At 42.2% G+C, this 26,566-nt stretch overlaps 2 protein-coding genes across 3 annotated transcripts in view; one reads left to right on the top strand and one right to left on the bottom strand.

The window, feature by feature from the left end:
* Nucleotides 1-10,168, top strand: part of LOC145417473 (lanC-like protein 3) — a 51,602-nt gene extending 41,434 nt beyond the window's left edge. The window contains exons 6-7 of the mRNA XM_080286180.1: nucleotides 1,741-1,857; nucleotides 8,243-10,168. Coding sequence (XP_080142306.1) covers nucleotides 1,741-1,857; nucleotides 8,243-8,487 — 362 coding nt within the window. The 3' untranslated portion in view covers nucleotides 8,488-10,168. The remainder of the gene's footprint in view (nucleotides 1-1,740; nucleotides 1,858-8,242) is intronic.
* A 2,598-nt stretch (nucleotides 10,169-12,766) lies between these two features.
* The window catches only part of LOC145417413 (RNA-binding protein 1-like), a 52,947-nt gene continuing 39,147 nt past the window's right edge, over nucleotides 12,767-26,566 (bottom strand). Inside the window, exons 5-7 of one of the 2 annotated variants that reach the window (XM_080286096.1) lie at nucleotides 17,293-17,316; nucleotides 16,656-16,726; nucleotides 12,767-13,134 (exon numbers count right to left, since the gene is read on the bottom strand). In XM_080286096.1, the coding sequence (XP_080142222.1) occupies nucleotides 16,660-16,726; nucleotides 17,293-17,316 (91 nt within the window). In that variant the 3' untranslated portion in view covers nucleotides 12,767-13,134; nucleotides 16,656-16,659. The remainder of the gene's footprint in view (nucleotides 13,135-16,655; nucleotides 16,727-17,292; nucleotides 17,317-26,566) is intronic. The other variant, XM_080286097.1, reaches the window with a different exon arrangement.

Genomic DNA, 26,566 nt, shown 5'->3' with positions numbered 1-26,566 from the left:
TGGTACACAAACAGGATGGAATAAAAAGGAGGAAGGTAGTAGAACCATGTCATGACAAGTATATAAACAAGATGATAAAGTTGATGTACTTAAATGTGGATGGAATGGTATCTAAATTACTAGAGATGAATGATTATGTCAGAGATAATGAACCACAAATAATATGCCTAACTGAAACAAAATTAACACCAAGGATATCCAATGACATACTAAACTTAGAGGAATACAATATATGGAGAAGAGACAGAAATTTAAAAAAAGGAGGAGGAATTATAATATTAACTAAGAAAAATCTAAAAGTCAGTGAAATAAAACTAGATATACCATCACAAGTAGAACTGATTGCAGTAGAGATCAACACATCTGAAGGTAAAATAATTGTAGCCAATTTGTACATGCCACCCAGATCAAACACATGGGAAAGAGATGAATATGAGGACCTGGCAGAGAGTACAATTCAGAGTTTAAGTTCATTACTACATAAAATGGAAGAGAAATCAGAAAGAATTATACTAACTGGGGATTTCAATACAAATATAAATTGGAATACTCTAGATATAATTAGCCAAGAAAGCTGTTGGGACCAAAAGCTCCTGGATCTCGTACAAGAGTTCTTCCTAACGCAACTTGTGAGGGAAACCACCAGAAAAAGAGGACTTGATGTACCTTCAGTGCTAGATCTAATATTTACTAGGCAAGAAAATGATATTGACAGTTTAATATATCACCCTCCACTCGGCAAAAGCGATCATGCAGTACTAAATTATAACGTTTAAGTAAATTCCATCCATCCATCATCCAATCCTACGTTGCCCCATGGGGAGCGTAGGAGCCCGGGGCTAGGCAGTTGGTCCTGACATTTAAGATGAGAGTGACCAGCCTTACTCATATGTGAGTGGCATTACATGAGCAATAAATCCCAAATACCCCTTGGATATAAACCTACATGGTCTCAATCTGATTGAAGCGCCTTAATTATCCACTAAACCACCAGGGGCCACAATTTGGTTATATGGTTACCACCCAGCATAGTAGATGGTTTCCTGGTGTACAGGAAACCATTTGGCTTGTCACTCAGAGTAGAGTCACCCATAGGCAGAAGGAAGAGGAAAGAATGAAGGAATGAAAGACAGAAGAGGGAGTGTAAAGTCACCCATAGGCAGAAAGAAGAGAGAAGAATGAAGGAAAGAAAGACAGAAGAGGAGGGATGGAAGAGAGGAAAGAGCAGACACCCAAATATCTGTTAAGTGGCTGAATTATTCTTGTAGTTTGAAAACAATATTTTGCCAGCCTGATAATGCACTATTATCTCATAAGAGACACATAAGTTAACCTATTGCCAAATAATTAAGGGTTTTCATTATTTCAATAACTACTTCAGAGTACTGTACGTGTAACATATGGATTTAAACTTAAATTACATTTTGATATTAAAATTTATATAGCCTAATGCTTTCTTTGTTAAGAATTTTTATCTCAAGATATGTGATACATATTCACACAGTTTGTGAGATAGCCACTATCATATTTTGAAGCCATTATTTGAACTACAGTATTAGTCCAGTAGTAAACAGCATAGTGCATATCATTGGTATCATCATCAACATTGTTACTGTCACCTGATGGTCAGTATGGTATATCCAGCAACCAACATAGGAAAGAGGCACATAGGAGTATGGCAGTGCTTGGTGTATAATATGTCAAATGCATACATTGCTCAGAAGTTGTAATATCTGGCAGGAACTGTGTACCTGATGGCGAAGGCATACATGGTATTCCAAGACAAAAAATATCTGGATGCCTGTATCCTGTGTGGCAACATCACTTGGCAAAAAGGACTCTTGAAGAAAGGACCAGGTATGGATCAGAGTTTTGTAAAATTATTTATTTACAAGGTCTGTTCAGAAAGTATCTGGCCTCAGGCTCTTAAAAAAAAAAAAAAATCTGATCTGTTGAGCTGTGGCACTAATCCCCTGCAAAATAGGCCCCATCTAACTTTACACACATAGCCCAGCATTCTTTCCACTGCCTGAAACATTTTTTCAAAGTTGGTTTTCAGTATCTCCAACAGGTGCTTCATCACATTCGTCATGATCTCTTCTTGTCTCAAATCAGGAACCCTTCAGCGGAGTTTTGAGTTTGGGAAATAACCAAAAGTTGCACGGAGCCATGTCTTGTGAGTAGGGAGCCTGCCAAACCTGCGGGATGTTGTTCTTGGCAAAAAATTCCTGAATCAGTTGAGAAAAATGGGTGGGGGCATTGTTATGGTGCAGCATCCAACTCGCCACTTTCCAAAGGTCTGGTTTCTTCTGCCGAACTACGTCACAAAGACGACGGTTGACATCAAAGTACTGTAGTAATGTTTTTTGACTGTCTGACCCTCTGGTGTGTATTGGTGATGCACAACACCACAGTAGTTGAAGAAAAACTTCAACATGCACTTCACCTTACTGTAGACATGTCGTGCCTTTTTTGGCTGAGGCAACCTGCTTGCTTCCACTGGGATGACTGTGCTTTGGTTTCTGGGTCATACACTTACACCCAAGTCTCATCTCCAATGATAATAGTCATCACAAAGTCTGAATTGCGATTTGCACACTCCAGCTTGTCTTGAGCATCATTTATCCAAGAGAAGAGGTCTTAACTAATGCGATGAAGCACCTGTAGGAGATACAGAAAACTGACTTTGAAAAATGTTTCAGGCAGTGGAATGAATGCTGGGCTATGTGTGTCATGTCAGATGGGGCCTACTTTGAGAAGGATTAGTATCCTAGTTCAGCAGGTTAGCTACATATTTTATTTATTTATTTTTTTTTTTAGAGCCTAAGGTCAGATACTTTCTGAACAGACCTCACACAAATGAGAAATTGTCTTTCGCTAGTTGTCAGCATATTTTTGTTTCTTACAGTAATTTTTGGCCCCATAATCCTTTAATTTTTGGCCCCATAATCCTTTAATTTTTGGCCCCATAATCCTTTCACCTGAAAGGGCCGCCCTAAGCTGAATATAGTTGTCTGGTGGCAAAAGAAGTAAATTATAAAGATGTAATCATAGTGAAGAAGTTAAAGGAGGTTGCTGTTTTAGGGGCAAACACACAGAATAACACAGAGTGCTCAGCACTCCCCAATCATTGATTACCATCTGTAGATGCCAGCACTGACCTTAGGGATGAAATTCTAGGCCTTTACTCAGCTAGAATCCCAATTTTTGCTTGTTAGGAGGGTGTGTAAGCACCTTAACTGCTTAACTACAATATGACTTTTAGAAGGACAGACCAACAAAGTGTTTTATTTTTTTTTTATATTCGTTTTGTTTTTAAAAGCTCCAACATGCTTGAATGTGTCGACCTTGGTCACCTAATGGCGGCTCTCCACGCTGCACGATCCATTGCAGCCTCCCTGTTCAGTCCCTTAACCCTAAGGTCACACTTAATGACCTCATCCCATGTCTTTCTCGGTCTACCCCTCATAACCCCACCCCCAGTATTAACACTTCTCACCTTCCTCACCCAATTATCATCCCCCATCCTCTCCACATGTCCAAACCACCTCAATCTACCTCTCCTCATCACAACACCAATACACTCCAGTCCCATCCTACCTCTTAACTCTTCCATTGTAAACCCAGCCCCTCCAGGCCTTGAACGCAGGGACGCACTGCACATCCACCTAATCGTTGTCATTTCTGTACGTCTTAGCCGGCGAATATCTTCCTCCTTCACTGCCCTGGTCTCACTGCCATACAGCATTACACTCCTAACACATGCTGCATACAAAGACCCCTTAGCACATAGGGAGAGCCCTCTCAATGTCAGGAGAGGCAAGAGCTCCCTGAACTTCTTCCAACCACTTCTCACCCTAGCCACAGAGCTAGCTCCAGCCCCACCTCCAGCACACAACATGTCTCCCAAATAACAAAACTCTTCCACACACTCAAGAGATACACCAGCAAGTTCAATCCTTTCACGTCTGACAATCTCCACCTGCTCACCCCGGCATGCCGTACACATAAAATCAGCATTATCTCGCAGTCTACCTCTGATACCACTACATCTCTTATGCACCCATTTATCACACACACCGCACAAGATGAAATTACTTCCCACGCCCTTGTGGCAAACTGCACATGGCCACTCTCCCTCATCTTTGACAGTACCGCCACCAACCCTAGATATCATCACTTTTGTTTTATCTTCGTTTACCCTTAAACCCTTTTGCCCCATACCATCTCTCCACTTCCTAAACCTTTCCTCCGCCTCCCTTTCATTCTCTGCAATCGACACCAAATCATCAGTATACAACAACTCCCACGGGAGTCCGTTTCTAAAGTCACGTGAAAGGGCTTCAAGTACCATGATAAACAACATGGGACTCAAGACTGACCCCTGATGCATACCAACATTCACGGAAAACTCATCACTCAAATCTCCATTCACTCTCACCTGGGTGTGAGCACCCACATACATGGCCATAACCACCCTAACCAGCCACTCCTCCAAGCCAAGCTTTCTCATTGCCCAGTTCACCACCTCTCTAGGGACTCTGTCAAAGGCCTTTTCCAAATCAACAAAAACAAAATAAAGATCCCTTCTCCTACCAATATATTTTTCCTGAAGCTGTCGAACAATGAATATGGCATCGGTGGTCCCCCTACCTGGCATAAACCCAAACTGCATCTCATCAATATTCACTCTTTCTCTAATCATACCTTCTAAAACTTTCTCCATTACCTTCATTATCTGATCTAAAAGCGTTATACCTCTATAATTTCCTCTTTCCAGGGTATCACCCTTCCCTTTATACACATTTACAATTACACTCTTCAGCCAATCATCTGGGACAACACACTCATAAATAATCCTATTTATCAGGTCAGTGACTAAACTCACCCCTATATCGCCTGAGGCCTTCAACATTTCGGCAGTCAACCCAGACACACCTGCTGCCTTCCCCACCCTCTTCCTACCTATTGCCTCACTCACAGTAGCAGTATCAATCAAAGGCCAAGGGCCAGACACTGGATCTGCTGGCTCCAAGCCTTCCCTGTCCCAGTCAAACTCCTCATTCAACAACTGGTTATAATGCTCTCTCCATGCATCTTTAATATCCTCACTGTTCACCACTACCCTTCCTTCATCATTCTTCACACACTGCTCACCTATGATATCCCGATTATCCCTCTTCACCTGACCTGCCACCCTAAATATATTTTTCCTTTCCCCATGATTTAGGTTATCAAGTAATTGTCTCTGTGACTCAGACTTTGCCCTGTATACCTCTCTTCTAGCCCTACGCTTGGCAGCCAAATATTCCTCTTTGCTACCACCCTTCTTCCATTCCCGGAAAAGCCTTCTTTTCTCCTTAATTGCAGCTTCTACACCCTCATCCCACCACCAAGTTACTTTATGTCTTGGTGGTCCTCTTGTCCAGCCACATGTTACATCAGTAACTCTCAAGTAATTGTTCTTGAGGGCTCTGTACTGTTCATTAACACCTCTGTCTACAGCTCCCTGTTCAGCCACCACTCTCCTCAACTCGCTATAGAAGGCATCCCTTACTACTTGGTGTTTCAGCTTCCATATTTTCCTCCTAGGTACATAAGTCCTCTTTTTCATCACTTGTTCTTTAAGCACCATATCACAAATCAATAGTTTGTGCTGCTGCACACACTCCTCACTTCCTATAACTTTAACATCCCTCACTAACCTCCTATCGGCCCTCCTAACCAGAAAATAATCTATCTGACTGCTATTTCCCCCAGACTCATACGTAATTAACCTACTGTCTCTTTTCCTAAAATATGTGTTGCACACAATCATGTCCATTGCCTCCCCAAACTCGAGTATCCTTTCCCCTTCTGCATTCCTTAGACCATACGCACATCCCCCATGCACTATTTCATAACCTTGTGTTGCTTCACCTACATGACCATTTAAGTCCCCTCCCAAAATCACTATCTCATCATCCCGCATACCACCCATGACACGTATTAAATCATCCCAAAATCTATCTTTCTCTGATTCATCCAATCCTGCATGTGGAGCATATGCCGATATAATCGCAGCTATCTTTCTTCCCAACAGAATTTTCACTACCAATATCCTATCGCTTACTCTCAATTATTATTATTATTATTATTTTTTTTTAGCTCCACAACACTGAGTTACTTAGAGTCATGAGTGCTGTAGCCAAGGAGTTACCTGTCAGATGTCCCACCCAGGCATCTGGGAGCTGCTGTCCTTGACTCAGTTTATACTTTTTAATGTGAGCATGGTTACCTGAACATGAATATTTTAGGAGTTATAGGGAAAGTTAACTGTCAGCTGACGTCATGTGCAATTTCTTTTCTTCTTTCCATAAGGGGCCTCAACAAATTCCAAGCATAGGAAAAATAGTCCAGTATTTGATTATGCAAAAACTGATACATTTATCACAGTTTTATTTACAGTTAATTTATATACTGTACAGTATGTTCATTATGTTTTATTATACAGTATTACTGCACCTAAGATGTTGTGGTTGATGAACTGCAGTCTGGCTGGGCAGACCCATCAATCACAGGCAAACAACTGCCCCTGCAGGGCCATCCCATTCAGTGAACCAGTGTACTCTTGTGGTTGACAGCGCCTCACCAGGCACAGGAATAAGTGTGGAGGTTTGAATCATGGGTGGATGCCGCATTTGCTTCACCCAGTTAACAGGGGCACCATAATATGCTCCACTTCACCCCATGGTTTGGTTATATGGATACCATCCAGCAATGTAAATTGTTTTCTGGGTTGCAGGAAACCATTAGACATGTCACTCAGTGTTACCTGAGGTGGAAACAAGAAAGATGAAAATTGAAGGGGGAAACATAAAGTAGGGAGAGAGAGGGCAGACACAGAGACAGAATGATAAAGGTGAAGGGAGAAGTAGGCAGGCAGCACTGCATCAAGTGAGTGGATGATGGTTGCTACCACCTCCCACTACCTATATGTACGTCAACTTAACACAATGATGATCAGAAACAGATCTGCGAACACTGTTATATACTGTACAGGTATATACATTAATTAAATCATCAGAAGAAAGATCAGATGACTCAGTACTGTTAATGTCAGCATCTCAGTCTGGTAATGGATGACCACCAAATTTGACATCAGATGAAATCAAAATAATAATACTGCAGCTGGAGTTCATGGGCACATCCTTCTCAGCAGGGATATTAACACCAAGAGAATCATTAAGATTGGCCGTGTGAGAGGCATGAGTTCTGTTCTGGGCAGTAACTACACGAGTTATCAAATCAGGACCAGAAAAAGATGTCTGGGCCAACATGGTATAGGAACTGGAGATGAAATTTCAGGTCATCATTTGCATTAGGGGCAGAGGGAGGCACGTTGAAAAATTTGGTCCAAGCAAGTAAGCTGAAGTCACAGAAAACAATAGTATAGCAACAAGGATGGAAAGCTGAAGATACTGAGGCTGTAAAGGGAACAGAGATGTGAGGGGTGGTAGAAACAGGGCAATGATGCGGAAGCTTAGGAACAGTGGAGACAGATGAGGAAACTGGTGGCAATAGATAAGAGATGAGGACACACATTGGGAAGCAAGAGGTTAGTATGGTGCAAGTGTAGTAATCAAAGAAGATCCTACATGTGATGAAGCAAGGGGAAGATCACCACCACTACCACCAGTGGTGGAAGGGAGAGAGACATTGGAGCTGAGGTAGAGACAGTGGATGAGCTAAAATCAATGCCAGGTGATCCAGGTATCAAAAGCATGCCCACATTGATTAGACTAGGTGACAGGGATGCAAATTCAACCAACATGAACAGGACATGCGAAGGAACTGCTGTGGGATTTGTAAAAAAGGTACCATTAACTGTTCACAGGGTTTTTAAAAAAAAAAAAAAAAAAAAAAAAAAAAAAAAAAAGACGAACTGATTAGTCAGGCCAGCAACAGGGAAATATGGACACTTCAAGAGGATGTCACAACCCACCCTCTAACCCCAAAGCCACCCCCCCCCCACACACTACAGCAAGTGATCAGGAACTGGGGGAGGGGAGTTGAAAAATTCCTCTCTCTCTCTCTCTCTCAGGTGGGAAAAGAGGTATGGATGATGATATGATGAGTTATATTATCATTATTCCTTTCCTAGAAACATACAGATGTGGATATCACCCTTCATGAACCTTCAGATACTGTAGCTGTAGAATGGTAGTAAGCACATTAACAAAACATGATATCTATTTTTCAGGGATATGCCATGGTGTTGCTGGTTCTGGTTATGCTTTCCTTACGTTGTATCGACTTACTGGGGATGTTAAGTACCTCCATCGTGCGCTCCAGTTCTCTGCTTTCCTCCACACCCCACAGTTCAGACAGGCTCGTACACCTGACTCACCTTACAGCCTGTTTGAAGGATGGGCTGGGACTGCATGTTTTATTGCAGATCTGATGAATGCAGAAAAATCTGCTTTTCCTTTGTTCAACATTTTTTAATGTTTTTTGCCATACTTCATCATCTTATAACGGATTGTACCTTCTCTCACAGCTTATCTGAGGAATGTTCAAGTGCTGCTAATTTTATTGTCATTTCCTCAAAACCATAAGCTTTTGAGTTTTTCTCATTCATTTCCTCTGCATCATTTTTTACTGTGTCTCATTTAATATTAAGACATGACAGTACAGTACAGTAAGTTCATGTTACAAGTAATGTACTTGTTTATGGACTGTACTTTGTTTTTATTTTTTTTTTTTTTTTTTTTTTTTTTTTTTTTTTTGGATAGATAATTGTCAGCACTCTTAAGGATGAGACCAAACCTCAATACCCTGTCACCTCATTTAAGTGCAGTGAGGATGAGATTGCTTTGACAACTGTAAGTTGAGCTGATGGAAGTTGTAATGCCACTAGACATTTTCTCCCAACAGTTCCCTCACCATTTGTAATATACTGGTATATACAGAATAAATGCAGCAGCACAAAGGTGGAAGACAGACAGATTTGAAGAGAATATGGGCTTGGTCTGAATTCCGTTCAGTCTTTGTTGCTAGTACGGTACAGCAATAAAAACTGTGGAGCCTCTCAAGAAATTTACAAGGATGGCAGTATTTGAACATATCATGTGCAGTGTCAGTGCAGAGAATTGCCCTTTTCCTAAGTGCTTCTGTGACTTAACTGAGGAAAACTGAACTTTTCAGTTTGCAAAATCTTGCTTTTTTTATTTTACATTTGTTCTGAAAGTAGCAGTGAAGTGCAGTGTTCTAAATTTTGCATAGTAGGTACCCAAAAATCCATGCCAAATGCAAATTCATGAGAGGAGAGTAACAAAACTGATAGAAAAATTATTTGCTACCAGGAAGTCAAAAACAGACCCAGTACAGTATATCCAACTTTTATCTGATTGTCATTGACATACGCAAGTCAAGGGAATATCCACGAGACAAAAGATGGTCTGTTTAACCTTACTGTGAGATTCAGACTAGTGAAATGAATTGTTTGGAGAGAGGTCTAGAGCTAAATAAAACTCTGGTATTAGCCAGTTTAAAAAAAGCCATGTGACAGGTGCTATCTCCTTCAATTATCTTTTTATATTCTCTGGCAAATAAAAAAAAAAACGGGGGGGGAGGTTTACGGGTCCAGGGCTAGGCTGCCTCAATCCATAACATTCAGCGATAGATGCCAGCCTACACCCCAGCTGGCAGTACGGTACATCGATAGATAACCTCCAACTGCTGCAGATTTAATTTGAGGCAAATGACTCACCATGCCATCTGGTGCTTTAAACCAGTGTAAATTATGGTCGTGTATCTTGTGCACATTGGTTCAGATCTCTAAAAGGTGGCTTCCCTCCCCCTTCCCACAGATTTGTAAAATGCAACCCTGGGAGTTGTGAATTAGCTCTGCAAGTAGAGGTTAGTCTTCATCAGTGGACTCTATCAAAACTCTTTACTAAGAGGTCTCTTGAATCTAAAATGAAATCTTTAGATGAAAATAATAAAAAAAATAAAAAAAAGGCCCTGAGTGAAGGAGTTCATTGTTGTAATTTCACAACTGGTACATAACCAACCACAGCAAATTGTCCACCAGTAAACATTTGAGAAAATATCTGAAGGACCAGAGACTTCATTCTGCATTGTAAAATACAGATGGAATCAAATTAAACCCCAGTCCCTACTACATAATTTTGTGTGCATGTTTCACATTATATTGATGTAATGTTTATTAAAAGAAAGAAAGAAAAAAAGGCTTTACTAGTGACCCACAGTCCCTGGTATATTCCTGCACTTTATAACTTCCTAACCAGTTTTACTAGTGCAATCCTACTTCCAAAACAGATTTAATCACCATTGTTTATGTTCTTTCTAAGTACCATGTAAACTTTGCAGTTAAGGCAAGAGGATTTTTACTAGGACCATTTTGTTTCCAAATACTGTACCATCACCTTCCTAAACCAGTTTCCCATTAATAGTTGTGGTGATTAGTATTCAGAAATAGAAAAATGAATACACGTAATTACAAGTTCCTAATAGTGTCAAGCATCATGGTGATAGATCTTCACCAGGGAAGGTATAAATGAAATGGTGATATATCCATTCACCAGGGAAGGTGTATGATAATGGTCCTAGAGAGGATGCAGAACATACCAGAGCACAAGTGATAAGATAGGGTTAAGAGTAGAAATGTCATAGAACAGATGTCCACAATTACTGTAGGAGCTGAGGTGAGAATTAGATTGCAATGAACAAAGAAGCTGTACATTATGTTCATGAATTCAGAAAAAGCTTTCAGTAAGGGCATGAGTTATGGGTCATTGATGATAAAGAACTATAAGCTCTAGAAATTATTTAAGAGCTGCAGGTATGAGTAGTATAGATAGCAAAAGCTATGAGAATATTGAAATGGATGAGAGGACAGTAAGAGTGGGAAGTGACAATGATGAATGGACAGATCCAGTTATAATAACTGAGCATTAGAGGAGTACCAAAGAATCCCTTGGAGGGTAAGGTTGAGATTGGTATATCGTTGAAGGAGGAAAACATCTCTCTTGCCTTGCTCCCAGCAGGAAGCAGGCTGCAAGAGATGTATTATAACGAGATGTACATCTCTGTGAGCATAGTTAATATGCTGCAGTACATCATCAACATCCTGACCTTTTTTAAGTCTGGGTGAAGGAGGTTTCTTAAACAAGGAAGGAGAAAGTATAAAAGTGGGAAAACCAACAGTGTGCCCAGTCATATTTCAACTCCCCAAAATCGTGGCTCACAACCGTACCAACTGCACATAATATAGGTATGGTTTATATGCCTACCACAGTCAGTCCATCAAATATACACTGTATAAAAAGATGTCAAATTGTAGTCATGTGGATCTCCATACATACCTGTACTTTACTCCCTACCCTCAACTTATGTATCACTTTATCACATTCCTCCACCAATTCTATCAAACTTTTCAACATACCACACCCATCTTTAACCCTTTGTATGCCAGGTGAAAAAAGGTTACCCCAAAATGCCATGTGGGATCTTGAAAGACCGCAACTTAATTTTTGGATTTCTACCATACACACGAAGTTATGAATATTAAATTTTGTACAAATGTTGTCCAGGACACAGCATATGTAGCCAGTCCACCATGTGTGTGTAAATGTGCATGTGTGTGTGCGTGCACACGCACAAAGCAGTGCACCCAACACATGAGGCCTGAAGTGGCCGTTGTTTACATTTTTATTTTACTGTCAACGTCACAATGCATTAATTTCTTGCTGCAGCATGTTGATAGTATTATATACTTTTAACATATCTTATAGTCTATTTGATTGACCTGTGCACTTGAGATGTATGAGGCAAGTAGGGTGTGTTTGTTTCGCGGCTGCTGACTGGCCGCCGATGATGTCATTGAAGTAAATGCATTCATGTATTGTTGTGCAACATGCAGACATAGGTGTACACTGGGAGTGCATATTATAGTGCAACATGTGGACGTACAGGTACACTGCGGGTGGATGTAGTGCAACATGCGAACATGGGTGTATGCCATGGGTGGATAATTTGCTTCAAACATCACTCATCATTCTATAAAACTTTATAATTAGGTTCAGTTTTCTTTGATAACAGTAAACTTTTAAAGCTAATTTTGACCTCTTCGGCTTCAGAAATTATTCCATATTTAATCTGGCTGCTTGTATTGAAGGCAGTTAAAAAAAAATAAATATATATGTGTTAAAATAAGATGTGTAGATTTATATCATTGGCAGGTAATCAGCTGCCACAATTCAAACATACCCTACTCGCCCGATACATCTCAGCTGCACAGGTCAATCATATAGGGTATAGTGTTCACTGTTTGTATTAGTAGTGGGCCCAAGAGTGTAAAGCATGAAATCAGCTTGAGATGTAACTGCCAGTTGAGAATGACTGGTGGGAGGGGGTTGGGTAGGGATATGGGGAAGGGTTGGGAGCTGGGGTAGAGGTGGGTGGAGCTTGTTTTGTCCCCCCCTCCCCTTGTCCCTGGGTATACTGGGGTAGGAAAGGGGGCACCCCTGGGCAGAAATCAGTGATCGTGTGTACATATTTCTAACATTTTCAGAGGTCCCTCCCAATAGACCAAAAGACCCTCAGTCCCCTGCCATTTGGATTACAGGACTTTTACTGTATTCCAGTCATATACCATACTGTGTTTTTTTTTCTTTTTGATCAGTGTTTCTTGCTAAAGACCCATTTCAAGCTTACTTCCCATATACCTCTACTAAAGTACGGTGTTGATAGAAAAACTTCATTAATTATGGAAATTTACTAATGTGTAATCTTTCATTACAAACACTATGGTAAAGAAAAGTAAAACTTCCATTCAAATACAATTATGAAAACATTGTTCTAAAAAAACTGTCATCAGACTGGAGATTCAATACAACATTATATGGAGATTTTCTCAACTTTAGAAAGGATAATGATGTATTGCTAAATGAAAAAAAAAAGAGGACATCAGTTGTACACTGCTGAAACTAGACAATTGCTACTAATACAGTACTTTGAGGATTTTATAATTGGGAATCTGCTGATGTGAGAGTCTTCTCTTGTGGTATGTTACCATCCTAAGCTTGTTCAGGTGGGGGACTTGATCCTCAGCATGTTGGGTCCTTATAGCTGGAAAGAAACAAAAGTAATTAGTTAGCCTGGCAACAGTTTATTTTTTTATTCATTCACTCATCATCCAATCCTGTGTTGCCCCATGAGGGGCATAGGAGCCCAGGGCTAGGCAGGTTGATCCTGATATTTAAGATAACAGCAACCAGCCTCACTCATCCGAGTGGCATTTCGTAAGCAATAAACCCCAACCACTCCTTGGATATAAACCTGCCCAGGTTCAATCAGACTGGAACACCTTAATTACCCACTAAACCACCAGGAGCTATACTTGAAATTTAATAATGCTTGCTAGATAAAACTTTCACTCGATACTCATACTTAATGAAGTAACTAACAGATTACAGCACAATGTTATATAAAAAAAACTGGGAAGGACTGTTGTTCTGACACACCAAGGCAGTTGTCTACCTCTGACATGTCAACTCCTGAAACTACTAATATTCTGAAACTACTTATGGATTTTCAGCTCCAACAGACTGAACGTATAATAATAAACCATCATCATCATCATCATCCTATTCCCCCCCCCCCCTCCCATCTAAGGATGAGGTGAAGCAGGGTCCAGAGAACAAGAAATAACCCAAAGGGGATACCTAACTAAGAGCATGCCTGAAAAATGTCACACATGGTCACCACTTATGCCCCAGGAATCCTGACCCACCAAAGGGGCATAACTTTCCACACTTGTGTGCAGTTTGGATCTAGGTTAGGTAGAATCACACATGACATCCCAAGTGTAGAATAGGCCCACACATCATCACCATCAAATAAAAAATGAAGCACTGCATGGCACATACCATACTAAGACACCAACATAACATCAACGATGTAAAGAACCTTTGGGACAATGCCAGGTGTGGTTGCTTACCATCAGTCAACGGGTCTTGCTCAATCAGACAGAACAAGGTTGAACAACATTACCTAGCAGGCAGTCAATCCAACAAATATCCAGTCACCAGATAAATATGGGGGTGCTAAACCCTTGTCATACACTCCTTGCTACAAAATTCTTCCAATAAACTCCATCCCACATCAATTCCCTAACTTCATCAACTGCCATACCTCACTTTCTCATATACACAATCATCGTACCTACAGTAAACTCTCAATTATCCTGCATAATTCAGCCAACACCCACCCTGGATATTGCACAGGTACCCTCAACTGGTTATCCATTTGGTGTCAAGCCGAATGTGGTGTCACATCAGTCTTGACCATCTGCCCAAAAAACCATATCTATCTATCTATCTACACCAAGACACCACAATCCCGTATGGGGTGACCGTTTGACTCTGAGTTAGTTGTTTTAAGGGGATGGGCACTATGAGTTAGTTGTTTTAAGGGGATGGGCACTAACCCTCCGCTGACCCACTTGCTGATACATAGAGAAAACGTATGAGTTGGTTATATAGTTACCACTCAGCAATGAAAATGGTTTCACTTACAGAAACCCATTAGGCTTGCCACTCAATTTAACGCAACCTGACAAGGAAACAAGAATAATAAAAAGTGACAGGAATGATGGGAGAAATAGGAAGAGAGGAGGGCAGACAGTGAAAATAATGATAAAGGTTAAAGAAGAAGACAGCGTTACAATGAAAGGGTGGTCACCACCACCTACTATAATCCTAAAAGCTTTCCTACAGTATTACCCATGAGTAAAAGATTAAAATGAAGCATAAAATACGATGAAGTATTGGTACAGTACATGTAGTACAGCAGTACAGTGCATAATATTATTGTAATCATCCTGTACTCACTAAGTGTTGGCAACAATGGAGGGTAGAATACCACTAAGTCACAGAATCACAACGCATATACCGGTGTATGTCCTCACTTTACAGTAGTCAGATCACAAGGACACAAAGCACTGAGGGGCCACAAGGTTAGCACTATACAGCAATGAGCAAAGCATGGATGGCCACAGACTAAGTCACAGCACTAGGGTTTAGCCACCACATGGGTCACAGGAGCAGGGCGCACAGATGTGTCCTCACTATACGGCATCCACAGGAAAGAAGGAGAGAGTGACAGTAGGCTTGGCGTGCCGGGTAGGCCACTCCCACAAGGCACTGTGAGGTCTTCCCGCAAGCCGACTGAGTCCTGCATCTTAGCCGGATGATTATGCCTTGTCGACGGAAAAATGCATTGGACCACCGATTGCATCCAGTTTCAGCACTGGATGTTACAATGACGGATAATTGAGAGATTACTGTATTCATCTTCTTAGCCTATCATGCCTCCCATCTTCAAAAATCACTCCTACAGTATATCCTTTTCATCTGCCTGTTTCCTACAATTCTTTTCCATATGACCACATCATTTACCCACACTGTCCTAAATTCTAGTGTTCACAGATTACCTCACTCCACAATCTTAACAAATCATATTATTCCCTATCCTTTCCACTCGCTGCACACATTCCTCAATAACCCCGCTTCCATTGTGCCTACTCTTACAATCTTCAAACCGCACCAAAGTCTAATACCTACATGCTAATGTGTGCACTAATATTCCTTCATGCAGTCCTCTTGCAGCCACCAGTCAGACCTGTTTTGTATAAAGGTCCTCTTGGCACCAACCACTCTCCTTCCCTGTGCTACATTACTTCCTACTAACATTGGACATTTACTTCTCAAATCATTGCACCCAATTACTCTCTCTCATCAAAATGTCTCTCCATTTACCATCACATACTATGAGTCCCCTTCTCAACATCACTCTGCACCATCTGTATTGACTATTAAAGCAAGACTCTCAGACATTACCAAACTACACCAACTATTAACAAGTATCACAGCATTATCTGCATACTCTGCATATTCTGGATCAAAGATAAAACTGCAATGAAAAACCCATAGCACGAGGATACAATGAACAAGTAAGGATACCTGTAATGTCTGACAGGTCTGTCTAACTATAGCCAAACACCATAATCCTGCAAGAGGTGGCCACCTGACTTTGAGTAAGTTGTTGTAAACACGATAATATGACTTTAACTTTACCCTCTTTCATCCCCAATGCATGTGGAAATATATTTTGAAATAACAATACAACTGTTATCCAGTATACACACAACCCTTCTGATGCCTCACTCTATGAAGCAAGAAGTTTTCTGGATGGTCATAGCAATTTACATCATGTAATTTGTCTCATACAAGTGTCTCATCCCATTAAAGCACTGTGCAAACAAGGGCTAATGCAATGAAACATGAGACTACTGATAGGATAAGTAAGTCAAGGATATTTTCAAAGAATGCATAGTGTGGAGTGAGTGAGAGATGGAAGGGGGGGGGGGTCTTTTAATGAGACTGAGGGTAATGTAAAATAAGTCCATTTGTGGAGAGACAGATACCAGACATTAAGATGCAGTGCATCCAGCAAGTGTAATCCTTTCAAGTTCTGAGTCTCACATGTTCTGTTCTACTGGTCTTTCCCTTACTGGCCCTTTTCATGATTTTTTCCTCCCTCATTACCTGGCTGGTGTGTGGCAAATAGCCAGGTCATACTCTCCTCACCTGTTTATGACCTGGAGCGGGAACGTCTCTTGGCTGGGGGCGACTCACTGTGGCGGCGGTAGTCGTCATACCTGCAACTCCATGCACTTAGGTCACAAGCTCGTAACCTTTATATTCTATGGGCCAATTAAAACTGAGAGCACCAAGGTACAGACATGCTCCCAGTTTGTTACTAAATTTATGAAGCATATGATGAAGTCAGAACACATTTAATCTTTCTGTATCATCACTAACTAAACTCAATAATGTGGGACACAAGATGATCACACCTAACAATTATAGGCTTTTGATCATATGACCATAGGAAATTAAAAGCTTGTTTACACCTTCATGCTCTCCGTTTAAAAAAAAAAAAAAAAAAAAAAAAAAAAAAAAAAAAAAAATCAAGGCTTTACTGCCTAACACTCCTGTCTGCATGATACCATTTTTCACAAATACTCATTTGCACACTTTTTCACATTTTCAACCTACACCCACAATACATAATTATGAAGAACAATGGCAGTTTCTGAATAGTTAAGACCAGCACATGTAAGGGAAGATAAAATCTACAACAGTAATGTACTGGCATATGAAAGGAATGTGAGGGTTTTCACAATGAATTAAAGTTCCAGCAACACTGGTACGATGTACTCACCTTGGGGAGCCGCGACGGGCAGGCCTGAAAGAAGAAAAAGAACAGGCCATGGTAAGTTACATATTCATGACTATCATATCTTGCATCACTGAACACATTACCTACTTTCACTCTTACATTCATCATTCACACCTTTCACACTCCACACAGCCATATGAACAAGCTAGTTTTCCCTGTGCTCTGGGTGAAGTAGGGAGGCACCGGACTCTGATTCAAGACCTTCTGGAGGTATGCTTGGGGAAGAATCGAGGGTGGGGTAATCTTAATCTGCCTCACCCTCTTCCTTTTCACCAGTTACGCATGCAGGGATCACGGGACAATATTCTTTAATCCTTACCCCTGGGACTGGTTAAAGATTATCACCTTGCATATTAAATTATTTCCTTGAGAGTAGGATAGTATCTGGCTTGTCAGCAACAGCATCTGGTAGCACTATTGTATGTCATGTGAGTGGACGGTGACTGCCCTCACCCATCACAGACACCATGAGATACTGAACCTTGCTTAAACATATGTCTTCCCTTAGATGCACAACATTCATAGTCATTTCATTATTCTGCCAGTTTAATCTACACCACACAGACATCTAAACTCTTCCATATGCTACATTCATAAACTAAATCCCATCTCTCAGTCCTCAAATGCCCTCTACAGTATCCGTCTCACAGCAAATACATCACAAACCTCCTACTACTCGCGACTCTACCCTCTTCATCCCACGCCAGACATTTTGATATCGTGTGCCTTCTCTAATCTTATCAATATTCTTTCGTATAGAGTACCTTACCATCAACATAATGCAAACTAATTACATTTTTTTGCGCCCACTGCTCATCTTTCTACAAGTGTAATATCAGACTTGTCCATTCCACATTTCCATAAACAATTGTGTACACTTTTTATAGAGGCATGAAGGTTTTGGACTAGATAATGAAGGTAATGGAGAGAGTTCTAGAAGGAATGATCAGAGAAAGAATGAATATTGATGAGATACAGTTTTGCTTTATGCCAGGCAAAGGGACCACTGATACCATATTCATTGTTTGACAGCTTCAGGAAAAATATACAGGAAAGGGAACCATACTTTGTTTTTGTTGGTTTGGAGAAGGCCTTTGACAGAGTCTCTAGATAGGTGGTGAAGTGGGCGATGAGAAAGCTTGGGATCGAGCAGTGGCTGGTTAGGGTGGTTACGGTTAAGTATGAGGGTGCTTGCATGCAAGTGCAGGTGGATGGAGATTTGAGTGAAGTTTTCCATGAATGTTGGTGTGCATCAGGGGTCAGTCTTGAGCCCCTTACTGTTCACCATAGTACCTGAAGCCCCCTGACGTGACTTCAGAAATGGACTACAGTGGAAAGTGTTGTATGTCGATGATTTGGTGCTGATTGCAGAGAATGAAAGGGAGGCAGAGGAATAACCTGGGAAGCTGAGAGATGGTATGGAGCACAAGGGCTTAAGAGTAAATGCAGATAAAACAAAAGTGATAGTATCTAAGGCTGGTGACAGAGGGAGAGTGGCCATATGTGATATGCCACAGGGATGTGGGAAGTAGTTCCATCTTCTGTAGTGTTTGAGATAAATGGGTGCATCAGAGAGGTAGTGTTATTAGAGGTAGACTGCAAGATAATGCTGATTTCATGTGTGCAGTGTGTCGGGGAGAGCATGAGGAGATTGGTGTTGCTGGTGAGTCTCTCGTGTGGAAGAGTTCTGTTATTTGGAAGACATGTTATGTGCTGGACCTGGGGTTGGAGCTAGCTCTGTGGCTTGAGTGAGGAAAGGTTGGTAGAAACGCAGGGAGCTGTTGCCTCTCCTGATGTTGAGAGGGCTCTCCCTCCGTGCTAAGAGATCTTTGTATGCGGCATGCGATGAGTGTAATGCTGTATGGTAGTGAGACCTGGGCAGAAAAGGAGAAGGATATTTGCGGGCTCAATGTACAGAAATGACAATGCTTAGCTGGATGCGCAATGCAGTGCATCCCTGAGTGCAAGGCCTTGGGGGGCTAGGTTTACAATGAAAGAGTTGAGAGGTAGGATGGGATTGGAGTGTATTGGTGTTGTGAAGAGGAAAGGTAGATTGAGATGATCTGGGTATCTGGAGAGGATGGGGGATGGTAACTGGCGCAGAAAGTGATAAGTGTTAACGTTAGGGGTAGGGATGCAAGAGGTAAACCGAACAAGAGCTGGGATAAAGTCACTAAGCATTAACTCAGGGATAAGGGACTGAACAGTTACGCTGCCAGAGATCAAACAGCATAGAAAGCTGCCATTAGGTGACCAAGGCCAACTCATGCAAGCATGTTGGAGCCTTTAACCGCTAAGAACTGCAGATTTCTCAGAGCATCTATCCCCAGAACTGCAATTGGGGTTCGATTTTTATACTTTCTCCGATTGTAAATTTTTTCTTACAATTTTCAAGAGCTTGAATTTACCTACATGAATATGTAAATCTCACGCTCATGTCCAATGGTTACCATACTAACGACCGTCAAATATAATAAAAAGTCTACCCCTGAATCTGTCAGATAATGGTTAGCTACCATACACACATAACTGTAAACAATATATATTCGTTGGCATAAAATAATGTGAAATAAAGATCATTAAATGAAAATATAGTTTACGGTGGTGCACAATAAACGAAAACCCCACAAGCCTGGAAACAAAGGGAAAGGATGAAGGTGGAGGGAGTGTGGTGGTGGATGAAGGGAGGAAAGGAGGTGTTGCGGGTGAGGAGGAGTGGACGAAGGGAGGAAGTATGCTTGCTACGCACACCAGCAACGGTATCCAGGGGGTATCTGGGGATATGGGTGGTTGGGAGGCCATAATAAGGAGAGGGCCCAGTGGGGTAGATGTAGGCAGAGAGATGGGGGTCTCCCCCCCCCCCAGAAGGCCAATCCGACCATACCCCACCTGATACTCTAGTTCCCATTGGCTTGGTCCCACATACATTATAAAAGAGGCGGTGCTACCTACTGCCAGCTTTTGGTAGGCTCTGTACCATCAACAAACATAGGACTTTATGCTACATTTTCCAAAACTGTTGTTTGGCAGGCATAGGTCTATAGGAGTTAAAAAGGAAACGAAACAGTTCTCGTCATTGCATTTTCTCATTTCAGCATACACCTCGATACATGCTGGCTTCCCATTCCTCAACATTTTCACAGACCTCTTCACTTATGCTACAGACACATTCTAAGGCACTATCTTCCTTCCTTTCTGTGTACCATCAAACCCAAACAAGCTAACCACTGCTGCTTATTATTATAAAAAATAAAAAAAAAGTTTGACCGAAACATTTAATACTTAATCAAATCCACCCCTTTTTACAACAGGCTCAAACTATCCAAGAAGTCTGCATAACTTTTCCCTCCAGTCCTTCCTCTGCCCCTTTCTTTTCTTTCTATTTACCAGCCTGTGAACATTCCTCTACACAGATTTTCCCCTATTCTTTAACCGCAACTCCATCTGACCTCTGCACTTTCTTCCTCCACATTTCATCATTCTGTTCCTCTCACTTCCCAACTCTCACATTCCTAACCATAGGTTTGTGACTACATTCCGTAAATAATCTATGACCATGCTCTCAATTCACTATGTCATCAATTCTCTTTCATCTAAACTTAATTTTTGTGATAATATTTCTTCACACTTCTCTTAATTTCCCATACATACACACTAGCAAATTAAAACATCTATATTTTTACAGGTACATATGAGTCTCTCTCTCTCTCTCTCAAGTTACCAATGGACAACTTCCTTTCCTAACATATCTTTCAGCCAACATCCATTACAGTTATTCTCTTAGCACAGCATCATCCAACCATATCATTCACACAATACCAAAGATAATATAGGCTACAATATACAGCTGATCCATCTCCAAAGCAGTGGATACCTTCCTAAAGGTGGCACGTTGAGGACGGATCACGTATCTAACAAAAAATCTGGGCTTGTGCTCGCAAGTACTGTGGAATGGAGGGGGGGGGGGAGGTCCATGGGTCATAAAAACTTAATTTTGACAGCTATATATTCGCAGTGCTGGGCAGGTACGCAAACACTTGCGCAAAGCGCACCGTTGCGCTCCAGTGAATATCGTTTGCGTATTGCGCACTGCATGAGACCATGCGCAATACTGTGCATGCGCACATGAAAAGGCAGGTGCACAAGTGCAATTTGAGTTGCGCTTGCACAACTAAATTTGCACTTGCGCACCTGTCCTGTGGATAGCGCACTGCGCAATCCAAGGGAAACGTGACCTTGGGAGCTTCCCGTATGTCTGGACAAGGGATGGGGGAGGCTCGGTTGGGACACGAGAGTTCTGCTGGGGGGAGGTGGGAGGGAGGGAGGGTAGTAGCATTTCTTAAAATGCTTCAACAGAGATAATGTATTTTAATATTTTTTAAATTATTATTATTAGTAAATAATAATAAATTAAAAATACATTATTTATTAAGAGTAGCATATGCAATTCCTTACAAAAATCATTAAAACATTATTTATATCAAATACCCACAGCCTAATAATTTATTAGGCTGTGGATATTTAATTTAAATAAAATGTTTTTATGATTTCTGTAAGGAATTACACATGCAGATAAAAGTAAAACTGGCAACATCACAGCCTTTGTTTCCCTGCCCCTCCGCTTTGCAGCCCACTCACTCCTCTGTTTGAGCTTCCACAAGTGAAAAAGTGACTACGTGACAGTATTGTGATACCAACTCTAACGTATGGGAGTGAAGCTTGGAGCTTGTTGGAGGGTCAGATGTCAAGAGTGAGAGCAGTGGAAATGAGTTATTTGAAAGGAGCCTGTGGGGTTACATGGAGAGAGAGACTGACAAATGAGGAAGTGAAGGAGTGTTGTGGTGTGGATGTGGATGTGATACGAAGCATTAGGAGAAACACACTGAGGTGGTTTGGTCATATGGAGAGGATGGAGAGAGACTAACGAGGAGAGTGTATGTGAGTGAGGTGGAGGGGGGGAGAGGGAGGGGGGAGGCCAAGGATGAGATGGAGGGATAGAGTGGAGAAGTATATGAGAGAGAGAGGAGTGGGAGCTGGGAGCAGGGCAGTGAAATGGCGGGGGACATGGCGACGTGGAAGCAATCTGTTGCTTGTTTGTGGCCAGTGGCCACCCCTTACGTGATTTAGGCGTCTGGCAATAGATATATGCAGTAATCCCTCTAATATCCGAACATCCCCCCCCCCCCCCCATTAACCGGACATAATCGTCCCGGGGGGGGGGGGGGTCCCACCCGTAATTTGAACTTGGCGTGCGCGGCGCGGGACAGCTTTGTTGTGGCGCGTCATTCCTCCGACGTCCGATAGAGCGCCGCTGCATCCTCCCCACTTTCCGCCTGTCTCTCGTCACGAGTGCACGCTCGTCGTCATGGCTGCCCACGTGCTCACTTTTGTGGTGGTTCCTTACCTGCTGCATGCACTCCTGCTGCTCTCGGGTCTCTTATTAGTGTGTGTGATGATGGCCCCGCCGCCTGAGAAGAGGAAGAGAGTGCTGTTGACTCTGGAGAAAAAATGGGAGATATTGGAGAAAGTAGATGCGGGGTGGTCTTTTTCCTACATCCTCCGCGAGTTCAACCTGGCCCGATCTACTTTGTTCAATATCAAGAGATCCCGAGACAAACTCATGCAGTACACGGCTGACTTCTCGTCGAGAAGCAAACGCAACGTGGAGAGGAAGGTGATGTTTACTCCCAAGTTTGCTGAAACTGACCGCTCCACGTTGATTTGGTATCGACAGCAACGTGCTGCTGGTGTGATGGTACGTGGAACGAAGCTGAAGGTTGCTGCTGAGTTCACCAGGCTTCACGACGCCCTAGACTCCAAAGCATCCAAGGGTTGGCTCTTCGCGTTCAAGTTACAACATGGCCTTACCAACCGTAAAGCTCATGGCGAAGCTTTGGACGCTAATGAGGATGGAGTTGACGAGTTTCGGTACAAGGTGAAGGGCTTGATCGACAGGGAGGGCCTCACTCGGTCAAGTCTACAATGTTGATGAAACTGGTTTATTCTATCGCTCTTTGCCAACGAACACTCTAGCCGTGGAGACGGCAAAGCGTGTACCTGGCCGCAAGCTCTCCAAGCAACGGATATCTGCTATGTGTTGTGCCAATACTAACGGCATGCTTCGGCTTAAGACCGTTATTGTTGGCCGTGCAAAGCAGCCTCGGTGTCTTCGTGGGGTGATGGATGTCCTTCCTGTCGTCTGGTACCATTCTTTGAAGGCATGGTTTACAGCCCAGATCTTCAAAGACTGGTTCCACCACCACTTCGTCAAGGAGGTCATCAATTACCAGACGAAGACACTGGGAATCCCGCGCGACCAGGTAAAGGCCCTCCTTCTCCTCGACAATGCACTTGCCCACCCGTGCGACAAGGACTTGGTGGCTGAGAATGGCCGGATTAGGTGCATGTTTCTGCCACCTAATACCACTGCTCTCATCCAACCAATGGACCAAGGAGTGATCGTGGTAACAAAGCGCCTATACTGAAGGAAATTCCTGGATGAGGTGATGGTTGCTCTCGAGGATGAGGACGAGCGCAGGGAGGGACGGGACACGCGAGGCCAGCGGACTTTGCAAAACCTTCGCCGCTACAACATCAAGTCTGCAATCTACAACTGGGCCAATGCATGGAAGGAAGTCCCTGTCAAGACTCTAGAAAATGGTTGGTCTCGTCTGCTTCTCGGAACGGATGTGGAGTACGATTTTCTAGGTTTTGACTTCCATGCACAGCTACGTACGCATGGTAACGATGTTGATGTGGACGATGTGCGTGAGTGGTTGGATGACGACCAGGGTGATCCTGGGTATCAGACATTGTCTGATATCGAGATCGCATCTTCAGTTGCAGGTGTCAGTACCCAGCTTGAAGATTCCGACAAGGATGGTGACGATGATGCGGACTCCTCTCAGCATGACACTACTCCAGCCATCCCCAAGCTGAGCACACTCCGGGAACACCTAGAGTTCGTTCTCGACTACCTGGAACACCCGGACTGCAACAGGGAGATGGGGCCTTTGGGACTTGTGGAGGAAGTGCGTGCTTTCAGGCAGCGCATCATCAATCGTCGGTCCTTGCGTCAATCAACAATTGACAGTTTTTTCAGGCCCATGACCCTGCTGTGCCCAGCCCTGGCTCCACTCCGTTGCCTCCCCAAGACAGGCTCTCATGCTCCGAGCCACAGCCCAGCACATCAGCCACGGTGGAGTCACCGCTCGACTTGAGTTTGCATCTGTCTTCAGAGTCGTCTGCAGTGGGTACGCCATCACCACGACACAGCGACGCACCCCTAGGTCACCTGCCAGTGATACTCTCGGACTCTGACAGTGATTAAACAGCAAAAACTTCTCCACTAGACCACACGGGAATTTACAGTGTTGTGCAGTGAAAAAAACAGTGTGTTGTGTTAAGGATTTACAGTTGTGAGTGAGAATACAATTTTGGAACAGCATTTAACGTAAATAGACTTGTTTGTTTTTGCTTTAGAAAATGGTTAGAAGAGTGGGAAAAGTTAAAGTGCAGAATGCAACACTTAGTAAGTTACAATGGAGCATAAGTTAGACAAGAGTACGCACTGTGAAGAGAACGGACTCCTGAGTGCGACTGACTAAGTTAAGTGCAAGACTTCATGAACACTGTACTGCAAGTGCTTCTTACTGTCAGAGTCCGAGAGGAGGCGGTTACTCGTCGAGATGGCCATGGACTTGCTGTAAGTAGGCAGAATGTTTCATACTGTACTTTTTTCCATACTATACTTACCTCAAACACCTCATTTCACTCTTTAATGTCCTTTATTGGTGTGAATAGGGTGTTAGGAGCTATCATATGCAGTAGGAAGGTGTTTTTCTGAGTTAGGCTAGGTTAGGGTCCATAAGTACCAGTCCAGGAGCCAGGCACTTGTAAGTACCCAGAATGTTGAATATTGTATGAACCTACCTCAAAACCCTCATTTTATGCTTCTTTTGCATTTACTTCAGTCTTTAATGTGCCTTATTGGTGTGATTTGGGTCTTAAATAGGTGCTATGCATGTCCAGAGGGAGTTGTATAGGTGTTTCTCTGAGTTAGGGTCTATAAGTACAAGTCCATAAGCTGGGGCCCAATATCCGGACAGGACCACTATCCGGACCTGCCTATGGCTCTATTACGTCGGATATTGGAGGGATTACTGTAGATAGAATAATAATAAATAAAAGTATGCTAATTTATTTAAATATCTCAATATTTTAGGGAAATTTCCACAAATATATGCACATGGTTTGCACTTGCGCTTTGCGACACTGCGCAGGCTAAATATTTGTCAGATTGCGCACTTGCGCTTGCGCTAGGTAGTGAACTGTGGATTGCGCATTGCACTTGTGCAAGATCCTTTTTAGTTTGCGCTGCCCACCACTGAATATTCGACACAATATTTACCAGTACCCTAACTTCCTTAACCCCTACACCGCGGGCTTGTTTACCAATGACTTGCGTGTGCCGCGGGGTTATTTGGGCTCCGACAGACTCTCAAAAAATATTTGCCAAAAATCAGTTATTAGTCCTAGAATAATAAAATTACATATGCTTATGGCACATACCTTCAGCTTTCTCCTGGAATGAGTGTTGAGCCTTCGTCGGTTACCGTAGGACTTGTGGAGACCTCTGAAGTAGGGTAACGAAGTCTCTACTTTACACTTCCCGACAACCCGTAATATGATTACCACAGCCAGATACAAACACTATAAACACTATTCTACAATTTTCAAGTAGTTTGGGATCCATACTCAAAAAAAAAAAACACTGTGAAAGCAATGGAAATTACGAGCGCGTCTGATCGTCGCACTGGCACTAGTTCGCTCATGGTAGTCTGTCATTTATTATTCATAAAACCCCTCACACTTTATATTTCTATTACTATATAACACTTATATATATCTACAGTCTTTATCCATAAGTTTCCTTCAGTAGTATTAGTTTATTGTCACTGTAGGGATTCAATTTCTTTCAGTAAAATACGTAGCATTCACTTTCTCGTCCTGTATACTGGCATTGAGAGTGAATGTCACTTTCATCTTCACTCTCATAACTCATAGCATTCAGACATGCTAGAGTGAAACTTTCACTTTCATTACTCCTAGGGTATATACTCGTATTCTTATAATACTACTCATTTACATTTCTATTTACGTTCTCTATTTTATTTACGTTATTTACATTTCTATTTTATTTACACTGTGTTGTGCACTGTCACTTGAAATAACTTATAAAACTATTTTCCATTGT

The sequence above is a fragment of the Coenobita brevimanus genome, chromosome 110, assembly GCF_032717465.1.
Source record: "Coenobita brevimanus isolate Jiangsu-jjx chromosome 110, ASM3271746v2, whole genome shotgun sequence".
Lineage (NCBI taxonomy): Eukaryota > Metazoa > Arthropoda > Malacostraca > Decapoda > Coenobitidae > Coenobita > Coenobita brevimanus.
The sequence above is the reverse complement of the archived record's forward strand: the minus strand, read 5'-3'. Positions and strand labels throughout refer to the sequence as shown.